Below are 26,871 nucleotides of genomic sequence, written 5' to 3'. Positions count from 1 at the left end.
AGCCTGCACTGAAATTGCTTAATGCACAGTCAGGAAAATGGAGTGTGTCTGGAAACCCAGCACAAGGCTGAGGCCTCATTTAAGTCTTGTGTAGCACTCCCAGTCACAAAAGGGGAGTAGGTTCCTCCTAAGACTCGTAGGGATCTGCTGCACCATAGTAATTTAGATCCCAACCTTCTGGCAATGAGGGTCTGCCATAATATCCTAAATTTTTAAACTGAGCTTTTGCAAATGGAGCACCCAGTCAATTCTCTGTTGTCCTGTGAAACAGTCTGTTTGGGTCAGGTGTAGCCCTTTCTGACCTGTACTAAAAAGTACACATGGGCACAAAGCAGGCACAGACAATATGAAATCACCCCCTCGCTCTCACCTGAACTGTGGGGACACAGTCAGCAATGCTTGGGGTGCCTGGAGCACACACACTATAAACTCCTCAGTACAATTTTTTATCATGGCAAACAAATTAAAATGAGCCAATATTTATGAAAATGGTACAAGTCACAAGCTAATTTTAAAACTATGATCACATATTACATATATATAAACCATGATGACATATAAGTACTGAAATGAAAAATCATTCTACATATAAATCCCTATCTTTGAAGAAATACATGCACATACACAAGACACAGATAAACATTCTGTAATTTTTCTATCTATTTAAGGGGGAAAGAAACAAAGAGAATGAAATATTTTAATTAAGTAGAATTAAACAATGTCTTGATATTCATAGTCCCTAGATCTCACCACAATCCCTAATCAGTGATGGTGGTAACATGGTTCACTACTTTTTATTTTTGGAGTATTTTAGAGCTATTTACTACTAAAAAAAATCTTACTATTTAATATTGCATTTTCAAAATAATTTTTTAAAGTATACCAAATTCTGTTTAAATTAACAACCTCCTACTATAATGATTATACATGCAATTCAGCACTTACATGGTAAATCCTGAACAGACCCATTGATTTCAGTTAAATAAAATTATTGATTAGGTTTTGGGAGAAAGATGGATGTTTTTCTTGTATTTTTTACTTTTGAAACAATGTAATATTTGAGATTTTGTTGTTACAGTGATAGCAAGAATGCCATATAAACACATTTTAAAAACAGAGATACATTTGAGACAAAACTTGAGCAGATCTTGTATTTTGATAAGCAAACTATGTTATAGTTCAAAATCCACTTTTATTCCACTTAAAAATCAGTAAAGGGTTGTTTTGGCATTTAAATAGCAGGCTGTCAGCTCTATTTAAACGTGTCACTTGCTTTCCTATGTCTTCACAAAAGACATGGCAAAAGTTAAAAGTCATATTTCTTTCAGTGCAACAGAAGGAGATGTGTGTTAGCAAAATCTGGTTTTAGCTGCTGGAATATTTGTGTCTGCATGGCTTGCTCCTCTACTGACCCCCAGACCTGTTGTAGATGTGAACCAAAAGCATTTGAGCCAAACCTGTGCCGTACATGCAAGTCTGTGCTCTGGAGCAAGCACCTGACTCTGTCTGGCCTCCAAAGGATCTGCCTGTCCCAAAGTCCTCCCAGGAATGCCTCTTCATGCTCTTTAGCTCAGAAACACCAGGAAATCTCCCAGGAAGCAGAGTGCCCTGGGTGAGCTGTTTTTTGAAGAGAGAAGGAGAAAACTGCAAGGAGGAAAACAAGGGAGGAGGGCAGGGTCTGCTCACCACTGCTGCTGGCATGGGTGCAGACCCCAGGGTGTGTGAGCTCGCCCTGTGCACCAGGGGAGCCGTACATGGTGGGAGAGTGCCAGGACAGGACAGGTACAGCTGGCAGGATGAATTTCCCCATGGTGCACAAAGCTCGAGCCTCACTAGCGGAGGATGTGGTCACACGTGGAGTTAGTCTGTTAAGAAACCCGGGCTTGTCTCATGTATGACATGCTGTGACTCATATCAGCAGACAGAACTGAAAACTGATTTCCATCACTAGGTAATTTTTGGACAGATTTTATGCATGCTGTGGAAAAGAAGCACTTACAAGTGAGAGCCTCCTGCAATCACCCGTGCTAGGTTAATATCTACCATGTTACAGAGCAGCCAAGTGACACACGGCAAACCTCCTGAAGATGGAGTAAGGCATACTGGGTACACTTGGGGCAACCAGGTTTTCAATCTGCTTTAAATTTCTAAGGCTACAAGCTAAAATATCATTTGCTTCTAGGAGTGCTGTCCCAGTGGAACATGGGCCAATGGAATATGAATTTGTTTACCACTCTTCAAGTTTCTCCTTTTCTGGCGAGAAAGCTACAACTGCAACATCTCAGGCATACACTTAAATTCTCCTGTTTTAGTGATGTTTGTCACTACTCTTACTCATAATATATAGATCAACCATATGTGAAACACAATGTTCAGAAAGTTGCAAAAATTCAGTTAAAGCACATCCAACTCACTATTTTTACTGATTAAAAAAAAAAAAATTACAAGTTTGGAACTCAACTTGGGCTTTTCACAAAGCATCCAGACTTACTCCAATTTAGTTAATTCACCTCTGGATTCTCTGCCAGAGGTTTCATGACCTGAAAATGACTGGTCCCCTCCCTGCATACCTCTAGGCTACTGTCTATTTGGGGAATGTCATTTATTTGAAGCTCACAATGTGCACCATCTCTCTTGCAGCCAGACCTAAAATGAAGTCATATCAGTTCTTGCTGATGTTCCCCAGGTCTTCATTGACCACCCAGGCCCAGTATATAAAGTGTACCACAAACAAATATATATATATATATATATATATACATACACACATTCTACATGTAGATGTAGATATAGAGACAAGATTCCTTTCTTTAACCTCTGAACTTCCAGTATATTCTCATATATGTGAAAGTTTCTCTTGAGGGACTTCACTGCTTGAAGAAAATCAGGATGTCAGTGCCAAACTCTCAGTACTTCTGACTGTTTGGGACACCTCTGACAAAGGCTCCACTGAGCCCCTGCATGCACTGAGTTCCTCACAGTTAAAAGAATGCGGACAGTGAAAGTGGAACAGCTTTCTGTTCCTCTTTGCATAAATAAATGTTCACTGAACATGCTGCATCACCTGTAACATACTTTTCACAAGTGGATATTGGGGCACCAAAAATGAAGAGGAAATGGCTGTACAGCACCTGGTTTCAACATTAAGATGTTCTCTGGACTGACTTCCTATGGATACAGCTCCTCTCTTCCAAAAAACATTGTAAATTATCTGAGTCATCAGCAGTGTTCTGAAGCCAAGAAGCACGACCGTGTGCAGGGATTTCTCTGGGCTTTGTGCTGGTGAAGGGGGAGCCTGGGCACCATGTTGGCTGTGTGTCTGTCCTGTGTGCCAGCTGCAAGCTCTGCCTGCTGCTTTCCAACTGCTCAGGAAAGGGCTGCTGTCTAAAACAGTCTGCACCATTTGTTTTTCAAGTCTATTTGTTTCCCATGCAATAGTGGCTTCTGTGCTTGGGTTCCTTAAGTGGTTGGAGACATCATCCTTCAGGAGAGCTGGAGTGGGGAAGACCAGCAGGTGAAGGAGGTGATTAATCAGCTCCACCTTGGGTGGACAGTGCTGACTTTGGTGAGAAGACTAATTGGAACATTGAATGAGGAGGGGTGGCTTGGGAACCTACTTCTGCTCTTACTCCCTCTTCCACATGAGAAACAAAAATACCATGTGATGCTTGAAGGACTGCAAAAGATGCATGGCTGCTTAGAGATGTCATAAAATGTAAGAATCCACAATAAAAGACTGAGGGACTGAGAACAGAAAAGGGAGAAGAAAAAAGCATCATGTGGAAAGTGACAACCCTGGGATTCTGTCTGTTCAGGGTAGATAAAACCAGATAATTTTATTCATTTCTTAGAAGAGGGATGAAAGGAACAAACCACAAAATGCTTTAGGACTGTAACTGAGCTGTGCAGGGTTGAACTGGGAAAGCTGAGCAGATGGAGTGACAAAAAACCAAGTGTACTTGGAGTGCTTTGGCAGCATGAAAAAAGGAAAGGATGAATGGTGGAAACCACAAGCAGCTGAGATACAATTGCAGGGCACAGTGGGGACCTAGCTGAGTGCCAAGGAAGTTGTGAAGAATATAGGGAAAATGGTGGGAGCAATGGGCCCAGCTGTGGCTGAGGAGAGGGGAGGATGAGAGAGGAGAAATTTAAAGAAAACCCAACCAAAATGGCAGAGGGGAAACACTGACAGGAATGTGAAAAACAGCAGAAAAGATGAAGGAAGCTTAGGGAGACCAAAAGATGCTGAGAGTTGTGCAGGCATTAGGAAGGAGATGCCCTGCCTGGAGCAGGAAGATGGGTGAGTCCTGCTGGAGGAGGCCGCCAGATATTGCTAAAGAGATGGATGAGATGGGAGAAAGAGACATGGGGGCAGCAGCTGAGCCAGCTGAAAGAGGTCATGCTTCCTCACAGCATGAAAGGACAGCAGAGGGACAGTTGGACAGGTAGAACGAGAAAGCTTAGCTGGGGAATAAAAAAACAGACTCAGTAAGTGTCACATTTTTATTAGCTGACAGCAGGAAAATTGGTGGAAAAATACTACACGAAGTCAAACATTTGGGGGTGTGTGTTACTCCTGTGTGTGGACTGAAGGGCACTGGGGGGGCCTGTGGAGGGGCTGCTTCACTGTTTTTGACTCTCTATATGTAACCAATGTTGACTTTTCAATTTTATTGAATATAGCAAACACTTGGATGCTTGATAGGGAGGATAATGGATACTTTTTGGATGTATGAATTTGGCATATGTTGCAACTCCCTACCAGCATGTTCTTCCAGAGAACTAAGCAGCAGCCAGGCCAGGTGCCTAACTGGACTGAGGCACAGCACCAGTGAGCCCCATGTACTGCTGTGTGCTGGCCTCAACACCCTCAGGTTTTTGTGCTGCTTGCCAGCTGCCCTGCTGGGTTTAGTTGCCTGTTGCCTTCATGGTCTCTAACCTTCAGCAGTCCTCTCACTTGCCCTCCTGTGATTTTCACTCCTATCATCAAACACATTGATCTCCCCTCTTCTTCTGTTGCCTTTTTCCTTCCAACTTTATTTCCCAACCGTCTCTGACCTCATATCCCATCTATGGTGCTCCAACTTTTTGCATTTGTAAAGCTCCCGTACAGGTATCTGAGCTCACTTCTCCATCAGCACAGCTCTCCCCAAGGCAAGCCATGAGGAAGGAGTGCCCCCAACAAATCTGTGTTTCTAAGAAGTGACTGGAACTCCTCTGCATCTGTAAGGTGCCACTATGAGCCCTGGTTCCTCCAGGTACCTTCCAAAGTGCTCCATACCTCACCTGCTCCTGAGCCTCCTCCGCAGCCCTGCAAGGGTGTCTCCTTCTCCCCCTGACTTTCCTCCACTTGAGACTGAACCTCAGGGGAACTCTGCCTGGGTCCTGCCTTCATTTCCACCTGCTCCTTCCCACCCATCCCTCCCTGGATCTCTCTGCTGACTGCTTTTCCTTTCTCTCATCCCAGAAGGGGCATGCTGCAGGGCGGGATGCCATGGGGGTTGTAAGAAGGGGTTTTCATTTACCCGTTTTTGCTGAGTTTCACACACGGCTGCCTATAATTTCCTTTCACAGTGTGCTACATGCTGAAGCCACTCTCATAACTTCTACCTGGCTTTCCCCTGCCAGCACTGGAGGCTAAATATAAGCTCAGGGAGTTGGCCCTGTGTCCCTGCCCATATCTGGCAGCGCCCGGCGTTCCAGCGCGGTTTCACAGAGCCGATGCTTTTCACGAACTTGGCAGCTGCAGAGAGCCACTTCTCCCCGAGTAAGCTGTATCCATTTCTGAAGGAACAGCAAACACATTGCTAGCTTGCAGTGCAAAGGCTATGTTGCAATTTTCTTTTGAGTGCCTAGGTTTCCACTCTGCCTCTGGGAAGGGAAAAAAAGTCACGCCAAAAACTTGTTCAGACAGCGCTGGTTGTTGTCCAATGATTTGTTTGGTAACGCTGTGATGTTTTTGAGGAAAACATAATTTTTAAAGGTTTGGCAGTTTTTAAACAGCATTAAATGTCTAAGGGAAACTTATGATGGATATATTAGCATCTGTGCCAGACCAAACATCTGTAGTTTTTAATGAAGAAGGCAATAGGAAATCAGAATTTGAATTCTGTTTTTCAGCTGACACTATAAATCAGCTATTTTAAACACAACCTAACTGTAGAATTTTTTTTTTTTTTGTTCTTGTGGTCAAAAATGAACATCCCTAATTCGGCAAAGTATTCACAAGATCTAGACATGTCAGCAAACTTGTACTTAAATTACTTGTTTGCACACTGATAGATGTGGATGGCAATTTGAAAAAACTACAGAGACATAAGCTAATTCATACTATGTCCAGACAAATGGTGGGAGCCTGCTAATTTTTCCAGGTTTTAGGCTTCACTTTCAGGTTAGAAGTACCTGTGTTAACCTATAACTGGAGAAGAGCAGCTCCCAGTTGACTTGACAAGACATCCCAGAGAAAAGAGTGGCTGCAGCCAGCCTGGACTCTGTTGCCTCACCCCACAGCCATCAGTGGGATTCAGGCCAGCCCCAGCCACAGCCTCTCACAGCTGGACCTCCAGGCACCAGAGAGAACCTTCACTCTTTAGTATCTGCTGGGCAAGGGGGTCTCTGGCAATATTTCTCCCAGCTTCAGTTTTTGCCGTTGAGTTAGAAATCAGGGACAACAAGAAAGAAACCTGCCTCCCCATTAAAGTCATCACAGTAGTGACAAACTCAGGCTATGCAGACTCATCTTTTGTAAGATGGCTTACAATTATCTGCCTTAATGAAAAGTAAAATAAATTAGAATAAACTACCAAGATTAAAACCAGAGTATGACGTGTTTAAACTGGCATGTCATATTTAACAGGTGGAGCAGGCAAAAGATATTCCTGCTGCCTACACTTACACAGCCTAAGACTGTAATTTGGTAAGTTGTGGTAATTTAGTAACTTTTTAAATTCCCTATTGATGCAAAAGCTGAGGATTCAACATCTACAGAGGCTGGTACTCCTCACTGTAGCTTGTTTGTTCTTGGAAATGGCTGATGAATAAGGGATGTCAAAGAAAACAGGATGAATGGAAGAAGTATTACAAAGCACTTTGATCAGACTATTTTCCAGACATACTGCCTATATTTTTAGACTGGACTTGTGACTGGACAACCTATTCAGAAAGTAATTCTTGAAAATATGAAAAGGTTGATAATTGCAAAACATTGCTGACCAGCTAATACATCTTGGAGACAGTGATGGTCTCCAGATAAACTTATTGAGGAGAAATGGTGAGAGATAAACGAGCTATAATTAAGCAAGGACAGGGGCAAACTTCTGCATGTTGTTTGGAATAAATGGCTGTGAAAACAGGGTAGAAAATGACATGAAGAATCTGTGAATTACCATGTACCACCAACCAAATGCCAACCATTTCATACTGCTGAGAAAAAAATGAATGACATATGGCGATGTATGAACAGCAGTGCCATATGCAAGATGTGAAAAATCCTCCTCCTACTCTATGTGCTGCTGAAAGCCTCAGTCTGAATCCTGTGCCTGGATTTAGGCACCACACTCCATGGAAGATGTGGAATGGTCAAAAGTAAGAAGATTGCTGGAAGTCTGGTAAACACAGTCTGCGTGAGTCTGAGGAAAGCTGGGATGAAAAGGAAGAAGACCGAGCAAGTGAGAGTGGTACCAAATATGCAAAGACAAAGAAAATAAATTATTTTCCAGATGCAATGGATAAATAAGGAGGACAGCTAAGTCACAAAAGGGGAACTCAGGTTAGACATGATGCAAATGCTGTAGTGGTTGTGCAGTGAAACACAGGAGGAAGTGGTCCAAGGAGGAGACAGAGTGCATGATGAAAACTATTTGTTATGAAAGATGTAATCTCATCCTGTGTCAAATGATGTCTGGAGAGTGTCCCCCCGCCTCCGCAACGCTGATGAAAAGTTAAAAATCCTCAGCTGCTGTAAACCAGGGAAACTTCATTAATGATGTATACCAGTAAAGGGGCTGTGCCTGAAATGTGTCCGGTGTAATCATTTTTTCTATCTCATTTCTGCTTTTAGCCATGAGATTATGAGTAATAGATACAGGGCTATGTCGTTAGCCAGAAATCCTTTGGCTTTCTAAAGGTCAGGTAATCTATGATCTAATCTGACGGTCACTGGAATTAAGTGGAAGCAGTTCAGCAGGCTGTAATGGAGGCTCTGGGTGTCTCCAGCCTTCAGTTGCCTTGCCTTAAAACATCCTTTATAAGCAAAACAACATCTAGGTATGAAATACATCTCAAAACACATGAATCTTGCCTTTGTACTTAAAGAAGAAGAAAAAAAAGGCCAACCTGCCTTTCTAGCTATCTGCCAGCTTAAAACAGTTCCCATTAAAAACTCCAAAATGCTCTCAGAGCCTTCTGTTCACCTGTTGATATTCCCATCCCTGGGGAGATTTTATGCAGCTGGGGAAGCGGGCAAGATTTACACGAACTTGGCTGCTCTACCTTGACTCATTCACAGTGGGACCTGAGCTGCCCTTTTAAGAGTGGAATACTTCAACCAAGCAAGAGCAAAAAAAAATCAGGAAAAAGAAAAAAAACCTAAAAGAAAAGCAGAATTGACTATACAGCTTGGCACTTAAAGGAGCACTAAAATAGACATATGAAACTTTTCATAGTTATCTGTAAGTCTTTGAGGATTTCAAGTCTCAGCATTGTCACTACTAGTAAATTAAAGATCTGAAAGGTTGTCCCAGTGAGCAGATATTTGATCCCTAAACAAAGCTAATATTTCATATTTTTGAGTCAGTTTTCTCACGTACTTTCACTTCATATGTCTGGACTTTAGACTGCTTTTCTGCTACTCTTGTAACACACCAGAAAATCCCCTCCTATCTAAAGTTACACTTAATATACCCTACTTAGTTTGAGGAATTGAATTTCATAATACATGAATAGGCATAAAAACCCACCAAAAAACCCCAGAGACTCAGGTTAGAAAGATACCCTTCTTTTGACTCTGACTTTCTGGCACTGCATTTCCTCTAGATTACAATGTAGTTTAATTTTCACGGATGTCATCTGGAAATGAGAGCCGATGTAATGTAGCTGGATTCTGTTTGTCACTGAATATATTCTGTATGTTAACTGGTAGTGTGATGCACTGAAGCATAGTCCTTAATTAAAGTGAAACAATACCACAGTGCAGCAGCACCACAGTACCAGCACAGCACAGGAACCTGGTGCTGGATATAAAAATAGCTGTGCTCAAAACGTGTCATATCACTACATGATGTGACTAAGTCAGTGGAGACACTCTTACACTTGAAACCTGAAGGATTACTGAACACTGATTTTCAGCTGGGGAAGCTGTGATCAAATCAATGCATGTATTATTCTCCACAGATGAATAATGGCGTGAACAAGGACATATTAAACACCTACAGTGCACAAAGCTTTTCACACTGGTTATGAACCAAAAACAAACAAAGAGGCTGTGAACTCTCCAGAGCTCTCGTTTTGTCTCCTGGGAAGTCCTCCTGCCTCTTTGGGTACAATATGCAGAATTCCCACAAATGCCCTGGTGCCAGCAGGAGAGGGCTCTGACTTTGGTTTGGGAACAAGATGGCCAGACTGCTGTCCTCCCCTTTCCTACCCTCAATGAAAATAAAACAAACTGAAACCACTCCATACTCCACAGTGAGTGAAGGTGGAACAAACCCCAGGGAGATAAGGATATCTCTGCTGGCACAGGAGCCAGGGAGCAGCCAGTGCCCCTTCCCTCCATAACCCTCTGCCGTGGGATGTGCTGGTACTGAGCTTGCAGGTCCATCCCTGACCAGGGCTGCCAAAGTTCTCACCCCAGGGCTGTGAAACTCTCCCTACACTTGCTCAGCCAACACAAGGACTGCTGGAGAAATGCAACCCAGAAACAACTACCACTCTTATCCCACAGGGAGAGACCTGCCAAGCCAGGACAGCATCACTCTGGTCTCCAAAGGAGCCAGCACTCCCTAAATGCCCAACATGGGCAGCCCTTTGATTTGCCAGCACAGCTGATGCTGCCAGTGGTGCATGGGGACCACTGCAAAGGTCTCCCTCCAAAACCAGAATCAAACATCCACAGAGAAGGAGCAGCTGGGCTCCCTCACTGCAAAAGGCAAAGCATTTGCCTTGCAGTAGCAGTTCCTTGCTACTGCACAGGCTCCACATCCCACAGCATTGTGCTGTGCCATACTAGAGCCCCAGACATGATTTTAATGTCCAGGCACCATAAAAACTGTTTAGGAAAAGAGGCAGTGTGGATTTGGCATGGGGCAGTGCTGCAGGAATGAGACAACAGGAACCATGCAGTGATGCTTGTCTGCTTGCTGGGAAATGCATCAGGGAGGCACAAACACACAAAAGAGAGAGAGGAGATAGTTACCTAACATGACGAAGGGGATTCCCAGGAAGGTGGAATTGTATTTCCCACCAGTGAGATTGATGATCCCAGCAGCAGTCAGGGTGGCAAGGGTCACTGTCAGCAATCCCAGCAGGCCAAGCCAGGGTTTGCTGCGGACACAATCCTGCATGGAGCAGCAGAGAATGGCCAAGGTGACCACAAGGACCAAGCTTGTGATCAGGTAGCGTTCTGACACCCTGCTCGTCTTCTGGAAATCCTCCTTCAGCGAAGAGGAAGTGAAAGGGTACATTTTGACTTTCCTGTTGGATTTCTGGAAAAGTTCAACAGTGTCACAAAAAATGGACTCCCACTTCTCTGCCACCATGTCATTCAGGGAGTTGATTGCCTGCAAGTAGTAGGTGAGCTGAATGGCTTCTGCAGACTTCACCCGGTCCTTGCTGTGCACAGTAACCCCACCGAGCTGATGCCCATTGTACACTTCCCTGCCATCCTTTAAGTGAGTAATCGGGTAAGTGATTGCAAAATTAGTTCGATTAGAAGAACGAGCAGCCTTTAATTCCTCCAGTACATGCACTATGTCGTCCACTATGCATGTCTTGTCATTGTTCAGGATACATATATGGGCAAACGTGTAATTGAAACCAGGTCTTTGAACTTGGATCCTGGTCACTGCAGAGTGCAACTACAAGGGAAAGAGAAATCACACACGTTATTCACCAGTTCATCTCGTGCAGCAGCAGCCAGAACCACAGCAGCTCCTCACCGCCGTCCCTTTGCTATTGATCTAAGCAACAACAACAAAAGTTCTGGTGACTGCAGTATTAATAGCACACTCATTGCAAAAAAAAAAAAAAAAAGGAAACATGCATCAAATCAGCAGTATTATTCCCCAGTGTCCTTTGCTGGTAACTCTGACATAATGTGATGTGCATATGGGCCACATGCAGCTGCTGTTTGGCCTCTCTAAATAAGTAAACTCAACAGGTCCAGCTAAAGCCCAACCATGTCCAGGGACACTGTTGTGCTCAGAATTGCCCAATTACCCTCTCAAGAGATCAACCTGAAGTACAGAAGGCAGAAGAGCACCGTGACCAGGTGTGCCACCCGTGCAGGATGTGCTGGCAGCCTGGCAGTGCAGGGGACCAGCACAGACCACAGCTGCATGTCCTACCTATAGAGACTATTGGCATAGCAGGGAAAAGAGATCTGGCAAAAACTAATTTGCCCTCTTTTCTCCTCTCTCTTTCCCCCATCAAATCCTCAGCAGTCTGAGAGCAGGAAGCAATGGCAGAGACAGACACTGGTTTTCCCTTGCTCTCTCTGAGAGGTTCTGGTAATTAGTGAGGGTCCCCTAACTTTAGGGTTTGTAGGTTATTTAGGTGTAGCAGGTCTTAGTGTACCTTCCTTTTTGTTTCTCATCCTTCTCAAGTTTGCCATGCCTGAGCTCTGATCCCCAAAATATTCAGTTTTTTGAGCATGAGAAAGGCAGAAAAAATTACCACCTCTTCTTGAAAAATACAGAAAACTCTTGTAACCCTTTCTGAATCCATTTTAGTCAACATAGAAGAAACAAGAAATATAAAATATGGCAAAAGAATAGCCCAAATAGGCTAGAGTTACAGTGTTTAAAAAAAAAATATTGAATTTGCTATTGTGTATCATTCTGTCTGATGATAAACACTGTTTAAAAAATAGAAGATAGTGTACAGGAGAGCAATAAAGCTTATACACTCTTCTGAGGGCAAAGGAAAAAATGCCTAATAATCCTGGCTAACCCCCTGTATCATAGTGACTTTTGTGTGGTATTTGAGACTTATTTGCAGCAGCCCACCCAGCCACCCTTCCCCCTCCTAATTTATATGGTACCATCAACCTCATTGTTTTGTGATTCCATTGCACACTCTGTGATGGGTATAAATTTAGTTATGTTGCCTCCATTCCACAGGATAAAGCGACATCATACAGACAAAGATTACAACATTCCTATATTCTCATCTTGTTTCTCTAGCAGCTTGGGGGTGTATTTTTCCACCTTTGAGTAGTTTTAATTTTTTTGACAGAAATAACAGTTCAATACTGACATTAGGAACATAAGTTTGAGAAATGAACTGAACTAACAAATTTTTTCATAGTTCTGTGAGAACATGATACCTGGCCATGGTGAGAAGGAAAATTTTCCATTGTGGTGGGAGAAAAAATGTAATTGTTTGTGCAACAGTTTAGAGTCTTTTGCACAACTTCTTCTAAAGCAAAACAAAATAAAATATTTGCAGAAACATGACAAAGAAATGGGGGAATACTTCCCATCTTTTCAGTTTGGAGTTGCAAAGTTCTGCTGTTTTGGGGTACAAATTCTATTGTATGTGACTACAGTTTGGGGAAAATGCCCTGATTTACCAAATCAAAGACAGATATCTGATTTTAATTTTTTTGCAGTGGGAGCTACTGAATTGTTTTCATTGACAACAGCTATAAAACAAGGCATGACATAAAGGATCACAGCTGAGGGAAACCAGGAGGAATAGAAGGAATTTCCTGCCTTTATTAGATTCACAATACAACTCCTTCAGAGAGGATCTATGGAGTGACACAAAGCAGAAGAAACTAAACTGACATGCAACTTTTATCAAACAGTGTGTGTTACTATTTACCCACCCTGCCTCACTGCAGCATTTGCTTCCTTCCACATCTGAAGCACTTTCTTCTAATATTCAGCTTATAAAATAACCTCATCTATTACTTCATCTTTAGTGATATTACTTCATCTTTAGTGAAAGGCTAGAAACGAAATGTCATACCTAAAATACTCCTTCCCTCTTGCAAATGATCATTCCAGGCAGAGGAGCTTGTTCTGCAGCAGTGGCCTGGTGCTCCTGAGACCGCGCTGGGCTGGAGCAGGTGCTGCCCATCCCACCTCTCAGAAACGGGGCTTTGGGGAGCACAGGGAAGCAGGCAGACAGCTCTGTGTCCTGGCACATCCTGGCAGCTGAGCAGCTCCTGGAGCTGGCTGCAAGCTTGTGCAGTTTAGAGTAGCTATGAGATATATTCTGAGCTTTGCCAATGGCCACAATGTTTGGTCTCAAATTGGCGGCAAACAGCCAAAGAAGAGGAAAGCTTGCCATTCCCTCCATCCCAGCAAAGGGTGCTGAGAACTGCACCAGCATGCCCAGGGATTCAGCACTGGGAATTCTGACCCAGACTTCCCTTCTCAAGACAAACACTTTATCTGCACTTTTTTTCAGACCTGATGCTAGGAAAGCCCTCTGCTGCCTCAGCGCAGGGCAGGGTGTGCTGCAGCATGGTGCAGCCTCTCTCTCCTTTCTGCCTTTGCTTGCCTGTGGCAGCCCGAGAGCCACAGGGTGCTGCCTCCTCCCTGAGGAGAGCTGCAGTCCCATGGCACTCTTCTCTCTGCTGCCATGCTGGGAATTCAGCTGTGCCACAGCCATAACCCTGGGTGAATGGCATCCACAGAAAACAGAAGCTCCAAGAGCTTACAAGGGCACATCCTGTGAGTTCACAGGATTGCACAGTCTGCAGTTTGGCTTACCTATGGTACACCAGGAGGTCCCCCACGAAACTTCAGTCTGATGGTAAGGGTTGTTGTGTGATGGGGACAACATCAGCAATATGCTAATGCATAATGCATATTGCACTACTCAGTGCAGAGGTTTCTAATAGCAAGTAACCATTTAACTTGGAATAAACCTGGCACCTAATCCTGGGACAAATGACTGGCTACCAGATCCTCACTGAGCCAGCTGTTCTCCTTACTGATCCTATTAGGAGAAAGGGAAATTTAAAGGAATAACGAAATCTGAATGAATGGTTCTTCTTGAAGGGAGACATGCACTGCTTGCTCATCACTCCCAGCTTTTTCAGCTAGCTAACAGTGCAAGGAACCAAAAAGCAGCTCACTGCTGAGATGCCAGAGCACTGCAGCATGAGAACTGCACAGCACCACCTAAGCTCCCTCACCACAGTGGCACACAGTCCCTGAAAGTGTTCAGACATGAAATAATAACACTGAAAGTGTTCAGACACGAAATAATAACATCCACTTCTTCCTTCTGCCATTGTTTAAACAGTGATCATTCCTTGGACTTCCCCTCTCCCTTCTGAAAATGGTATTTCTGTGTCCTGCACCACCTTAGAGATTTCTAGAACAGTGTTTTCCCTTAGTCTTTAGTCATTTGCATTTGGTAACATCTTGGTCTTGGTCTTTGCTTACTTTAAGTCCCATGCTCCCTTGGTTATTTATTTTAGACAGAGAAGAATGATGGTTTCAACCCGGAGACAAATCCCTTGCAGCAAATATCTCCAGGTGAGGGCTGTACTGGTCTCACACCTCCCCACCAAGCCATGTCTAAGCCTGTGGCACAGCTGACAGATGAGAGGTGGTGAATTTGCACTTCCCTGCCAGCTGGTTCTGTCCATGGGCCCAGGAGGACGCCAGGAAGCAAAAATCCTTCCACTTATCCTGGGCTATGCCATTTGCACCAGGCCCTGAGAGCCATGGCTGGAAGTTCTTCCAACTGTTTTATTTTTGGTGGTCCTCCTATCTCTGCCACCAGCACAGGAAGACAGGTGCTGGGAGCCAGAGCCCCTCAGTAGGGTCAGTTTGGGGGCCCTGGGATAGCCAAGCCCCACACTGGGCTCTATGAGCCAGCTCTCCTCTGAACTGAGCTTGGCACAACTTTCAGCAGTGCCATCAAAGCTGAGCCTGAAGGCAAAAGGTTGTACTTGGAGATGTATGGTCAGGACAGAAAGGAAAGCTTGTTTTTATTCTTAAGTCCCTGCAAAAGGTGCAGGAAGCTACAAGAAGGGGTGAGAAAAACCTGTACCCCTTTGCTTTGTCGAAAAATCCTTTAATTCAAAAGTGAGAAGGTATTTCCAGAATTTTGTTAATTTAATCAGGTAACAAAGAAGTCTGCAGCCTCCCTGTGAAGGAAACAGATCCCTTCCCAGCAGGGATGGGTTAGAAACTGCTGATTCATCTGCACAATGGTCCAATCCCAGAAATCCTTTAAACTCATATTACATAATTTTCTACCCCGATCAAATCTGTGGGCAAAGGGGATGAGGACCCAACCACCAGTGTCCCAGTTGGATCTCATCTTGCTGGTGGCACAGCTTTGCTCCCAGGGAAACTCCACAGTGACAGCCACAGCAAAATGCAGTGGGACCATTCAGTCTTTAACAAGCTCCCATGCCTAGCTCATGAAAACACATCCTGACTCTCCTGGAAGCTGGGTCAGCCACAGACACCATTTCTAATCATAAGGATGTGTACAGCTACCTCCTGCTTATCATATATACCTCAAAGATATGTTTGGTTTTGCTGCTGAGCAGTGATATGTGGTGTTTATTGAGGACATAACTCATTGTAAGGACTTGACTATACTTTGTGCTTGACATACAGTCAATGAATGGCCAATGAGACAAAACTAGCTAGATATATGAATGTCCTCCTGCACTGCCAGTGATCTGGCAGGCAGACTGTTTAACTCTCAGGAGCACGTATGCAAAGCCGTATTACCTTGGTGTTGCTGCTATTATTTGACTTATTTAGTCTTGCAGTCTCCATCTGATGGTTCAAATCCAATATTAGCTTTGCTTTTCAGTGTTGCCACTCTTAGAATATTTTTGCTGTCATTTTCACCACCAAGTCTGTTGTTTCTGAGTCCTGGAGCCTGAAGTATTGCCTTTTTTTTTTTTTTTTTTTTAATCACAGCTTTCATTAAAAAAAAAAAAAAAGAAAAAAATTGTCTAAACTCATGATTATGGTGGAAAGACTGGGAAGGCTCTGAACTCATTACCTATTACTGTTTAAAATTTTATTACTGTTTGGATTCAAGACTGAAAAACTAGAAAGCAGGATGAAGACAATAATTTAAAATATACACTTCATTTTTATGAGATGCTGGTTTACTCTTTTAGTAATTTTTACAGGTAACTTGTGCCAAGGAAAATGAAGAGGAGAAAATGCCTTTAATGGATAGCTATAAATTTCTCCACTTCTTCTATGATCTCAGTAATCTCTGGCATTTCATACCTTTGCAGTGTACTTTTTTATTCACATCAAGAGGTGGCCTCAGTCAAAACGTAAAAAGGTTATGAGAGGGAAAAGACTTGCACAGCTTCCAGCTTAATTTACAAAAAATCTCCACTGTGGGTTCTGCAGATAGGGGCAGAATTAAACCTTCAAGAGTGCATTTTCATCAGAAGGTGCAGAGAGGGAGGGCAAGGGAGCCCCTGGCCAGGCTGTGCCCTGCTGTCAGTCCGAGACTGTGGGTCCAGGGCAGGGGTTCAGAGAGGGTGGTGGCAGTGGCCTGCTGGCCATGCCAGCCTAGTAAGGGATGAGGAGCCTGCACACAGCCAGCAGAGGAAGCCAACAGATCCTAATGGCTCGGGATAAGCATTAGAAGTCACAGCTGGAGAGCAAGCAGCAAGGATTGCTCTGAGTAGTTTGGCTCTTTTTCTCAGTCCTACAATCAGGTTTCCTGAAGAGACGCTAAGATACTAATTATGCACGGGATTTATTTTTGCAACTAATTTTTTCAGCTGTCTAAACCACAAGGATTTATCTTTTCTCCGAACAATTTTCAGAAAAATAAAATCTAAAAATGGTTCAACTACAAGTCATCAACTGAGGGACAACTATTAGTGCTCGGAGCAGCAGATGTGCGTACATTTACATTTCCATCTGTCTTCTTGGTAGCTACAGAAAATCGCTAGATATGATTTTTCTTTTCTAATCTGAAGTGGAGAAGCTTTTCTAGTCAATACCATCTTAATTCTGACACCTTGTAAATCTGCCTGAATTTGTTCCACCGAGAGAAGCCCACTCTTGTTTTTTGGGCTGACTGCTGCTGGCTGACAGGACACCTGGGCAGCAGAAACCTCTCTGCGCAGCCTGGTGTGCGGCAACAAGATCAATTTTTCATGATGGGGAAAAAAGAACAAAACTTCTCTCTTCTGTCTGATCTTGCATCAGTTCCACCATGGGTGGCTTTCTCCATGCGCTTCAGATGTCTCCATGAACACCCTTCCATCTTTGTACTGCTTCTCAGGGGGCTCTTGCCAAGCAGAAGCCTGAGGAACAGCCCCTTCTGCGCTGCAGGGAAACCTTAATAGCTGCAGGTTCACAGCCCACGGTCTCACTTAACAACTCGGCTCCTCCTTCTGTCTTTCAATAAGAAAGAGGGGGTTCTCTGGCTGCAAACCCCAATTTAAAGGCAGGGCCTTGTCCCAGCTTTTAGGAAGTACAAGTGTGGTCAGTGGGGAGCCCTGGCAGCTCTCCCTCAGCCCTGTGGCACTGCCTGGGGGTGGCCTGGTCTCGGTGGCTGTGATGCACAGATGTCCCTGGCCTCCTTGTGGGCTCTCCCTGAGGGGTGATCCCCCAGCACACATAACACATCCAGCCAGCTATTGAAAACACCTGTCCTCCATGTGTTCTGCTTGATAGAGGGGAAGCAAAGTCTGACCTTCCAAGGCAGGAAAGGCAAGGCAACACGGGATGCTGGGCATTCTGAGCACGGGCTGCTTGGCTGGCAGGGAGCATCACACCATGGAGTGACGCAGGAGGGAGAGCAGAGGGGCCCTGTCCTGGCTGGTGCTACTGGAGCAGGGCCAGGGGTGGTGGGCACCAGGGGGATGTGATCATCCTCCCAGGCACAGGCAACTTTAGGACTTCTGCTCCAGGCGCTGCCCAGCGCCTGCGGGAGAGACCAAACCCTCTTGCCTGCAGGAATCACTCGGAGGAGCAGCTGCTGCTGACACTGGAGCTCAGGGGGGTTTCTGCACACACTTCCACACTGTCCTTGCAACGTGCTATTTACCTTCCCTCTTCCTTGGCTGTGCCTGGATCTTACCTGCGTATCTTAATTCTCATCTGTTTTCGCATAAGATACATTTTAGCCCTGCAGCATTGTGCTGCTATGACAACAGGCTTGCACTTCTGCTGCTTTCACACCCTTGTTTTTCTTGTATTAGGACTCTTCCCCTCATCTTACAGCCTTGCTCTAAAGACATGACTTCATCCTTTATTTTGTTTTCAGCAGAATGCACTGTGTGTTCTATTGCCTGTTTCTCAAGAAGTGTTTTTAGTGCCCGAGCTACCCTGAGAAGGTGGAGACCTACTACATCCATTGCTAGATCCACAGCTGACTGCCTGTGTCCAGGCATTCAGGAGTAGCCAAAAGTTTCTAAAAAATGGATACCTTGTGTTATTCAGGATTGGAACAGACCCAGCTTTCAATCACAACCCCCTTCCCCCGACTTTGGAAGTAATGGTTAAAGTGTGCCGTGTTTGTACAGCAAAGCAGTTGGGAATACCACAGACAAGGGAACGTGGTTATTTCTAAACAGGGTTGTTTCCTCCACGAATTTCCTCACACGTACAAAGTAAGTGAGGAAATCCGTGAGGACCACAGACAGACCGTGCCAACACACACATTAACAGGAACAGAATAATTAGGGAGCAGAGAGAGGAAATAAAACCCCAACAAGTATGAGGTCTGCGAGATTTTGGAGCTAAACTGTTTTGTTCTGCAGCAATCAGAAGTTCTGAAGTTCTTAAATAAATGTGTCCTTAAACAGAAATAACTGAGTTTACTTTATTTGTGTGTACAAATACATATTTAGTCAGTTACCTAGATCAAATAATGCCTGGTTTAGGAGAGAAGCAATCTATAAGCACTACAAATCTGTAGTTAGTAAAGGTTTCTTTAAGAAAAAAACCCCTTGTCATCTACAGATTTTTATAGAAGGAAACTGCAAATACAATCCCCTTCAGTAAGGCGTGTTACATTTCAATCCCTTTTCATCTTTATGTCTTGATATCTTAAGCGGAGTTTTTGCCAAAAAAATATTAGTACTGTGTTATTGTTATAAACACAGTAATGGAAATGGAAAGAGAATATTTTTCTGCAAAAAAGGGTAAATCTTTAATTCAAAAAAGTCTTTAGTACGGTGCAGTTAACTCACTGTAAGTATACAGGAATAAACAGAATCAGAAGGATCGGTGTGTCAAATTCTAAGTTTGAATGTATTTTCTGAGGTTCAAAAATCTGTCAAGGTCTGTATTCCCACGAGTTTGTATAACTTTAACCTAACAAGTCTCTCGCTGCAAGTGAAAATATCACCATGAAATGATAGGGGGGCTGTTGTAACACTATTTTTAGGTGGGATTCTAGGTTTTTTAGAGAATTTCTACAGACCTTATATAATCATCTGAACCTCTGCATGATGGTCCACATCAAGTATCCCAATTATTTTTGCTTTTCTAAGCGCTCATTGGAAATGCAGGGGTAAAAGCACACTTTCTTCAGTTAGGGGTTTTTATCTCCTACCTCTCTCTCTCAAAAGACAAATCTTGAGGAAGAAACGTCCTGCACAACAACAGCACAGGATGCCAGTTACCTATGCTCAGCTATAGAGCAGGTACTGCAGCAAGTAAAATTTCATTATTGTCCTCCCACAATATCTCAGTCTCAGGATGCATCTCTTCCATATCTGAGATTCTACCAAGGCTTTTTATTGGAACACCTATTCAAGACCCGAGACAGGATATGTTTAGATTTCTCCCTTCTGCAAATGACTATGGCAGCTGGAAATGCAATGTTGGGATGGCAGGCCTAGAATGGTGTAAGCACTTACAGGGAGCTATGAGAACGATGGATAGAGATTTACACAAAAATAAGAAATAAAAGAGTACTTGGCATCATGTCAAAAGCAAAACTATTCTGTAAGGGAGCCACACACCTCTCTGCTAAGGAGGAGAGCCCCTGTGTGGAGCAGCTTGTGCGTCCATCAGGACCTGGGGCTGTGCTGGGAGCAGCCAGTGTGGCGCTGGCAGATGTGCACTGACAGTGGGAGCCCTCCAGCAGCTCCTGCTCTGGGAGCTCTGCCTGAGACCTGGGCTGAGACAGTCCTGGGGCTGAGCCTGCCCAGAACCCCCTCCCAGCCAGCAGCAAGGGATCGTGCAGCACTGGCCATGGTGACTTGTCAGCCTGGTCATGTGCCCACCAGGAGCCGCACTGAGCTAACCAGAGTGTGTTAGAGATGTCACCATAACAGTAATTTCATTTAATAATGAACTGACTTGGATGTTAGACTGATGAACTTTTGACAGGACCATCTACGTTTCAGTTTCCACCGCTCAGAGCCCAAAATTTTGTATCCCTTTACTCAGGAACAGTAACAGAAGATGACTTCTTCCTCTGCCTAGATCAGGGAAAATCCCCTTTCCTTGGCACATGACTGGGGAAGCTGTAGCTGCTCAAGGCTCATTCTTCTCCCTCTCTGGCAGATGAAGTGGGATATGGCAGGTAAGGAAACCAACAAGATGTGCTGCAAGAGCATCCAGCATCTGCCTGGGGCAACCATCCTCCTGTGTCTCCCATCCTCCTGCTTGTGGGTGGAGATGCAGCAACAGCCATGTGGGAGGAGCCAGCATCCAACCTGACATTTATCCCAAAGCAAAACCTCTCCCTTGGGGAGGTCATCCTCCAGAAAAGGAAAGATATGCAAAAGCTGCCGTATTGGTTCTCTGCCCTGCCTGTGCTTCCATGGCAGCTTCAGAAACGTGAGTGGGATTTACTCTGTGGTTTCACCCAGGACACTTATTTACAAGCACAGTCCTCTGAGCTGGTTGGCTCTGGACTGCGGCTGGGGCTGCCTTTGCTCCCTTCTCCCTTTCACAGAACCAAAGGTGTATAGGAAAGCCTTGATGGCCACCTTTTCCTTTCTCCTTCCCTTGGTGGGCCCTGTTAACTCCAGATGATGTAGGCCTGGATCACCACAGACAGAACAATTTTGGGAGCTAGGAGCCCTCCCTCCTGTTTGCTGTTCTGCAGCCCATGGGATGGGCCATCCCCAAGGCTGGACAGGCAGCTGCCTGAGCCTGCCTCTGCCCACAAACAGAAGCATCATCAGGAACTTAATCCATTCTACACAAAACATACTGGAATTAACTAGATAAGTAGAGAGTTGGAAATAATGCATCAGACATGTCTGACAATGTCTAAACAATCAAACGGCAATGGTGTTCATTATCTCACTAAAAGAAAAATAATATTTTTCGTGAATTTTGTCTATTAAAAATGGGGCTGTGTTAAATACTGACAGAACTTTCTAAGTTATACCTCTCTTGCTGACATGATAAATCTCATGCAGAAGTTTGCCTGCAGAAAGATTCTGAGTACCATTTATGTGTGTCACTCTGCTATTGATAAAACTACAGATCTCCACAGAAAGCAGTACAGAGAAAAAATCCATTATCATTATTGTCCTATGACTGAGTAAATGTGCATATACTGGATGCAAATGCAATTCACAGTGCAAGAAAATGAAGGAATGAAAATAATTTCTCTGGAGTTTTCTCATTCACCAGTAACATTGCTGTTACTGTAGTTAGTGAGTTGACACTCATTAAATGTTTGCTCATTACTGTTGGGTAATATGTCAAAAAGATAACAGAAAATACTCTGTGGCTCTGTACCACAGTTCTGTATGTGCCTACAGTGGAAATTAAATATAAATAAATTCACTGTAACAGTTATTTCATTGTTTAGTAAAGAGAGAGGTCTCCCTGAAATCTCTTACAATAGGTGTTTGCATCTGTTTTTTCATTTTAGAAGAGACACTCCTTGAAGCGATAAAGAAGAATTAACATTGGCTTTTATATGGGCTGACAGTTTGACATTCAGGGAAAAAAAAACCAAACCAATGCTGAAATCTTTTGGGCTTCCACAAGGCAACAGCAAAAATGTGCAGGATTGAGCTAGCCACACCTCTGCTTATATTAAAATGTTCCTTTCCTTTCTCTTGAGTGAACTTGACCCTCTTAACACTCAAGTTTTTGCATCTATCATCCCTGTTTTTCTTTCCAGGATTGCTCAAAACTACTGGGGCATAAACTAGGCCACCAGCTTGAAGAAAGGCAGGTTTCTGACATGTTATGATCTATAGCACAGTGAGATGTCCTGTCAGACTGTGACTTGCACACTCCGTGCTGCTCAAGTGGGAGGATGCTGCCCGCTCTAACTTGAACAGGCAGCACAGGCTGCACCATGCCTGCAGTCTACAGCTGGGCTGGATTTTCTCTTCACCTAAGGAACCGGTGCTGGTGGGCTGGGAGTGGAGGGGAAAAAAACACTACCCACTAAAAATAAGCTGCTGAGTTATGTCATTTGCCTTGATGAGCAGAGAGAAGAAGGTTTTGTAGTACCCCTCTCCATGCAGAAGTGCAGTCCAGACACAGCAGCAGCCCCTTAAACCATTCTCGGCAGCCTGATAGACTGGTACCTAACTGTTTTTGAAGTTTGAGTTTATGAAAGCCCGAGATGCCCTAACTCGGGAGCACAACTGCCATGCGAGTGGAGAGACAACAAAAAATTATTTAAGCCAGCCAGACTGCCCTTCTCGCTCACCCAAAGCAAATAAAAGCAAAACAGGGAAAAAAGAAAAAGATGGGGGGTGGGGGTGAAAAAAAAAAAAAAAACCAAAAAAAAAAGGGAGGGAGAGCGCGGATCCCGCGGCGCGGGCGGGGAGCGCGGTGCCGGCTCCCGCGGCGGGCTGGCGTCCCAACTGTTGCAGGGAGGTGACCGGGGAGCTGCGGTGGCAGCGCCCGAGCCGGGCGGGCACAGCACGGCATGCGCGGCTGGGTCCGTGCCGGCGGCAGGTGCGGGGAGCGGGGCGGGATGCGGAGCGCCGGGCCGGGCCGGGGAGCGATGCTCGGGGCCGGGGGACCCGCCGGGGTTACCTTGAGGATGAGATCGGTGTGGTGCTGGTCCAGCATGTTGGCCTTGCGGAAGGAGGTGATGATCACCCGGCCGTACCTCCCAGGCGTCTGCAGGTCGGAGTAGAGCCGGTGCTTGGAGCGGTTCACCGGGAAGAGGCTGTCCACCAGGTTCCTCTCGATCTTGGCCAGGCTGTGCGTGGGGGCCAGGAGGTGCTCCACACTCTCCTCCACCTGGTAGCGGCTGAAGCTGGCGCCCAGCAGGATGGAGATGAGCACGGGTGCCGAGGCGAAGAACACCGGGTGGCTGGCGACGAAGTGGCCGAGCCGGGAGAAGGACGTCCCCAGCCCCCTGTGCAAGACCTGCCGCAACATCCTAGTGCGGAGGGCGCGCAGGAGAGCGAGCGCCGCGCCGGGGCCCCCGCAGCTCCCCCACGGCCCCCTCAAGACCATGGGGCAGCCCCGCCGGGCGCCGCCTCCCCGCCGGCCGCGGCTGCGGGGGGCCGGGGGCGGCCGCCGCGCGTGTGCGTGTGTGTGCGGTGTGTGTGCGCGCCCGCCCGCCCCTGTGCGTGCGCGGGGCGCCTCGGGCGCTCGTCCTCCCGCAACGCCGCCGTGCCCGAGAGGAGTTTCCCAGCCCCTCGGTGCCCGACTTCCCAACCCGCCGCCCCTCGCCGCGGAGCGGCGGCGCGGACGGCCGGGGGGTGTGTGTGGGGGGGCAGCCCCGCCGCCGCCCCGCCGCGGGAAGGGGAAGGGGCAAGCGCCGCTCCCCGCCCCCGCCGCGGAGTTTGCGCGGGAGCGGGGCTGCCCGCAGACTGCTGACTAATCCCCCGGCCGCGGCAGGCGAGGCGAGGCGGGGCGGGCGCGCTGAGCCCTCCGCGGCGCCCCCGCCGCCGCCGCCGCCCTCCACCCAGGGGCGCGGGGCCACGCCGGGCGGCGCCGAGCTCGGGGCGGCGGGCGCAGCGCCGCGCCTCCCGCCGGGGCCCCCGCCCGCCCGCCGGCCGCGCTCGGGACGCCGCGGCGCGCCCCGCCCCGCCCGGCCCCGCCCGCCGCCGCCGGCACCGCCGCCCCCGGGACGACGGGGCAGCAGCGCGGGCTGCCCGCGGCCCCGACGGGCGGGTGGGTGGCGGGCCGCGGAACGGCCGCCCCCGGTGGAGGGGGAGTCGCGTGTGTTTCGTGGGGGGCTTTGTTGCGGGGACCCGCCGCCAGAAACGCCCGGGCGCTTCCCCCGGCCACGGGGGCCGGCCGCGTCCCGGGGTGCCCGACGGCGCGCCCCGTTTGGTCCCGCCGCACGGCCACCGCGGCGGCGCCGGCAGCGCGGCACAGCCCGCCGGCCCCGCGCCGCCCGAGTGGGCATGTGCGAGCGCCGCACATGCCCATTAGGGAAAGCAGGTGCCGGCGGCGGGTCTGTCCCTGCCCGTCTCACGGTCCCCGGCCACCCGGCATCGTCTCCGGAGCTGCCCCGGCCGTGCCCCGCGCCGGGAGCCCCGCACCTGAGCCCCGCACCTGCCGCTCCATGCCGTGCCCGGGCAGCGCTCCCCTGCCGCTCCCCGCAGCGCGAACCGCAACCCCGGCGGCGGGTGGGTGAGCGCGCTGCCCACCTGTGTGTAGGGACAGACCGGATGCGATTCGGGGGCACGGCCTCGATTTTAAACACAAATTGTATCTAAATAACAGAAACGAGCACAAATGCTCTAGCTGTTGGCGTATTTGGGCACGCTGATTCCTAGCTGATTCCTGTTATCTGGCCCAGGCTGCTGCTTCCCAATCCAAAGGTGTTGGTAATGGGAGTCCAGTTACTCCCCAGGCCGGTGGTTGTACAAATCTGAGGCAAGGAAGTTTCTGTTTGATAGCTGTTACATGTATTGCTGCATAAAACGGCAGTGCCTCCCTGTTTTGGTTGTTGATAGGCTGACAACCTAGGGTCATCCTCCCTTTTACATTTCAGTAGTGTATGACCTAAGCTAATGTTTTGTCATGGACGCTTCATGTACAAAACCTTGACATCATTCCTGTCTCCTCACAGCTAGGTCACACAGCTTGAATGCTAAACTCTTTCCATGTTTCACTTGTAATGTGGCGAGCAAGCGAGTGGCTTGATTGAGCACGGCCAAGGTCAGAACCAACATCTCCTGGTTCTTCTGGGTTTCATGCCCAAGGCCAGGAATCCCTCCAGGAGTGATCTGCCTGTGAGGTCAGTGCAGCTGCACCCACAGTGCCCTGTGCAGGGATGCTGGGGTTTGTAACACGATCCTGCCCCTGCTGGCTCCACTCCCACAGAGGTGGGTCCCCACTGCTTGTATCAGTCCTACGTAAGTTTAAGAAAGAAAATCTAATTTGAATATATTTTAAAGAATATTTCAAAGGTGGACGTAGAAGCACAGACATGGGAGAGGACTGGACCCGAGTTTAGGTGACCATTCACTGTTAGGTCAGGCTCAGAGCCCCGGTCTCTTGTGTCCCAGTCCAGCACTTTCCCGTCGCTGCCATGACTGCGCACAGATCTGAACACAGGCTTACTCACCTCTGTGTGTCAGGGGAGCGTCAGGATGTTCCTGGTGCTCTACATCATTAGCAACAAGTAAAGAACTTTTGTCATTGCTGCAGGCAGTATCATCTGTGCTGGTTTTTTTGGGTCTCCATTAAAGATATTTTATCATTATTAAAAAGGAAGGGAGATTATTAATTGTTTCAGTAACCATCCAGTGGCCAATGCACAGTTCTCCAGGGTATCTCAGGAAAACTAGTTTGATGATCTGACATCTAACCCAGTTCTCAGCACATTAACTTTGGGTAAGCTATAGGTGACCCCAGGAAGACTCAAAGAATCACATGAACCCAACCATTAACAATATATATATATATGCATTTTTGCAGGGGCATAGAGGAAAAAACTGATGCATCAGCAATTCTGCTGGAGGTTCCCCTGTCTTCCCAGAGCAGTGTCAGTTTTACTGCCTGTTGTAACCAGCATCAGGCTGCAATGTTAGCTACAGTGGAAATGATGTCTTTCCAAAGAGAGTCACAGGATTTCACTCCACAAAATTCTTCCTCCCTTTGGCCCAAAGAATTGCCCTGCCTTTGGCTGTGGGGTTGTCTGTGGGGAGGAACATACAGGGGAATGTTGACATGTGCTACTGGAGCTCAGCTGTGTTCTGGAGCTGCACTGAGTACATTACAATGCTGCAGGCACCCTGTGCATGTTCCCAAGCCAGCAGGGAAACCTGCATACTCCTGACTTTGCAGGTGGTGAAATCACCTTGCTACTGAGCATCGTTGCTCTGGCACTCCAGAAATTGCCATCCAAATGTGTTCTGTGGGATTGTGGTTGTCAGGAGGGGAACAGCTGGACACCTCCCACAGCACTCTGTGGAGACCAAAGCCCGGTGAGCTCTTGCCTGTGTTGTAGGGGAGAGCTGGCAGCACATGCTGCACAGTGAGCACTGAGCTTCCCCTGCTCTGCATCTCCTCTGGAGCAAAGGGAAAGGTAGGATTTCTGTCACGTATGTGTGCCACTCTGCCACGGCTCTGAATGGCGCTTTACAAAATAGATAATGATGTCTCATTGCTCCAGAGAGTTCCCAAACTAAATTAAGAGAGAATGATGGGAAGAGATGGCCATACAATGAGGTGCAGATGCTGGGAATAGGGATAATGAGGGGGGAACAATATGATTATGTCCTTTCAAAGCAAACGCCTCAGGGTAGCTACTTTTGGGGACAGAGTATAAAAGGGAGATGGGGAA

The 26,871-nt window shown here is 46.8% G+C and overlaps 1 protein-coding gene across 1 annotated transcript in view; it reads right to left on the bottom strand.

Moving 5' to 3' along the window:
- PTCHD1 (patched domain containing 1) overlaps nucleotides 1-23,519 on the bottom strand; it is a 36,775-nt gene extending 13,256 nt beyond the window's left edge. The window contains exons 1-2 of the mRNA XM_059466683.1: nucleotides 23,154-23,519; nucleotides 10,412-11,072 (exon numbers count right to left, since the gene is read on the bottom strand). Of these exons, the coding sequence (XP_059322666.1) occupies nucleotides 10,412-11,072; nucleotides 23,154-23,504 (1,012 nt within the window). The 5' untranslated portion in view covers nucleotides 23,505-23,519. The remainder of the gene's footprint in view (nucleotides 1-10,411; nucleotides 11,073-23,153) is intronic.
- Between the last annotated feature and the right edge of the window lie 3,352 nt (nucleotides 23,520-26,871).

This window comes from Ammospiza nelsoni, chromosome 2 (genome assembly GCF_027579445.1).
Source record: "Ammospiza nelsoni isolate bAmmNel1 chromosome 2, bAmmNel1.pri, whole genome shotgun sequence".
Classification (NCBI taxonomy): domain Eukaryota; kingdom Metazoa; phylum Chordata; class Aves; order Passeriformes; family Passerellidae; genus Ammospiza; species Ammospiza nelsoni.
The sequence above is the reverse complement of the archived record's forward strand: the minus strand, read 5'-3'. Positions and strand labels throughout refer to the sequence as shown.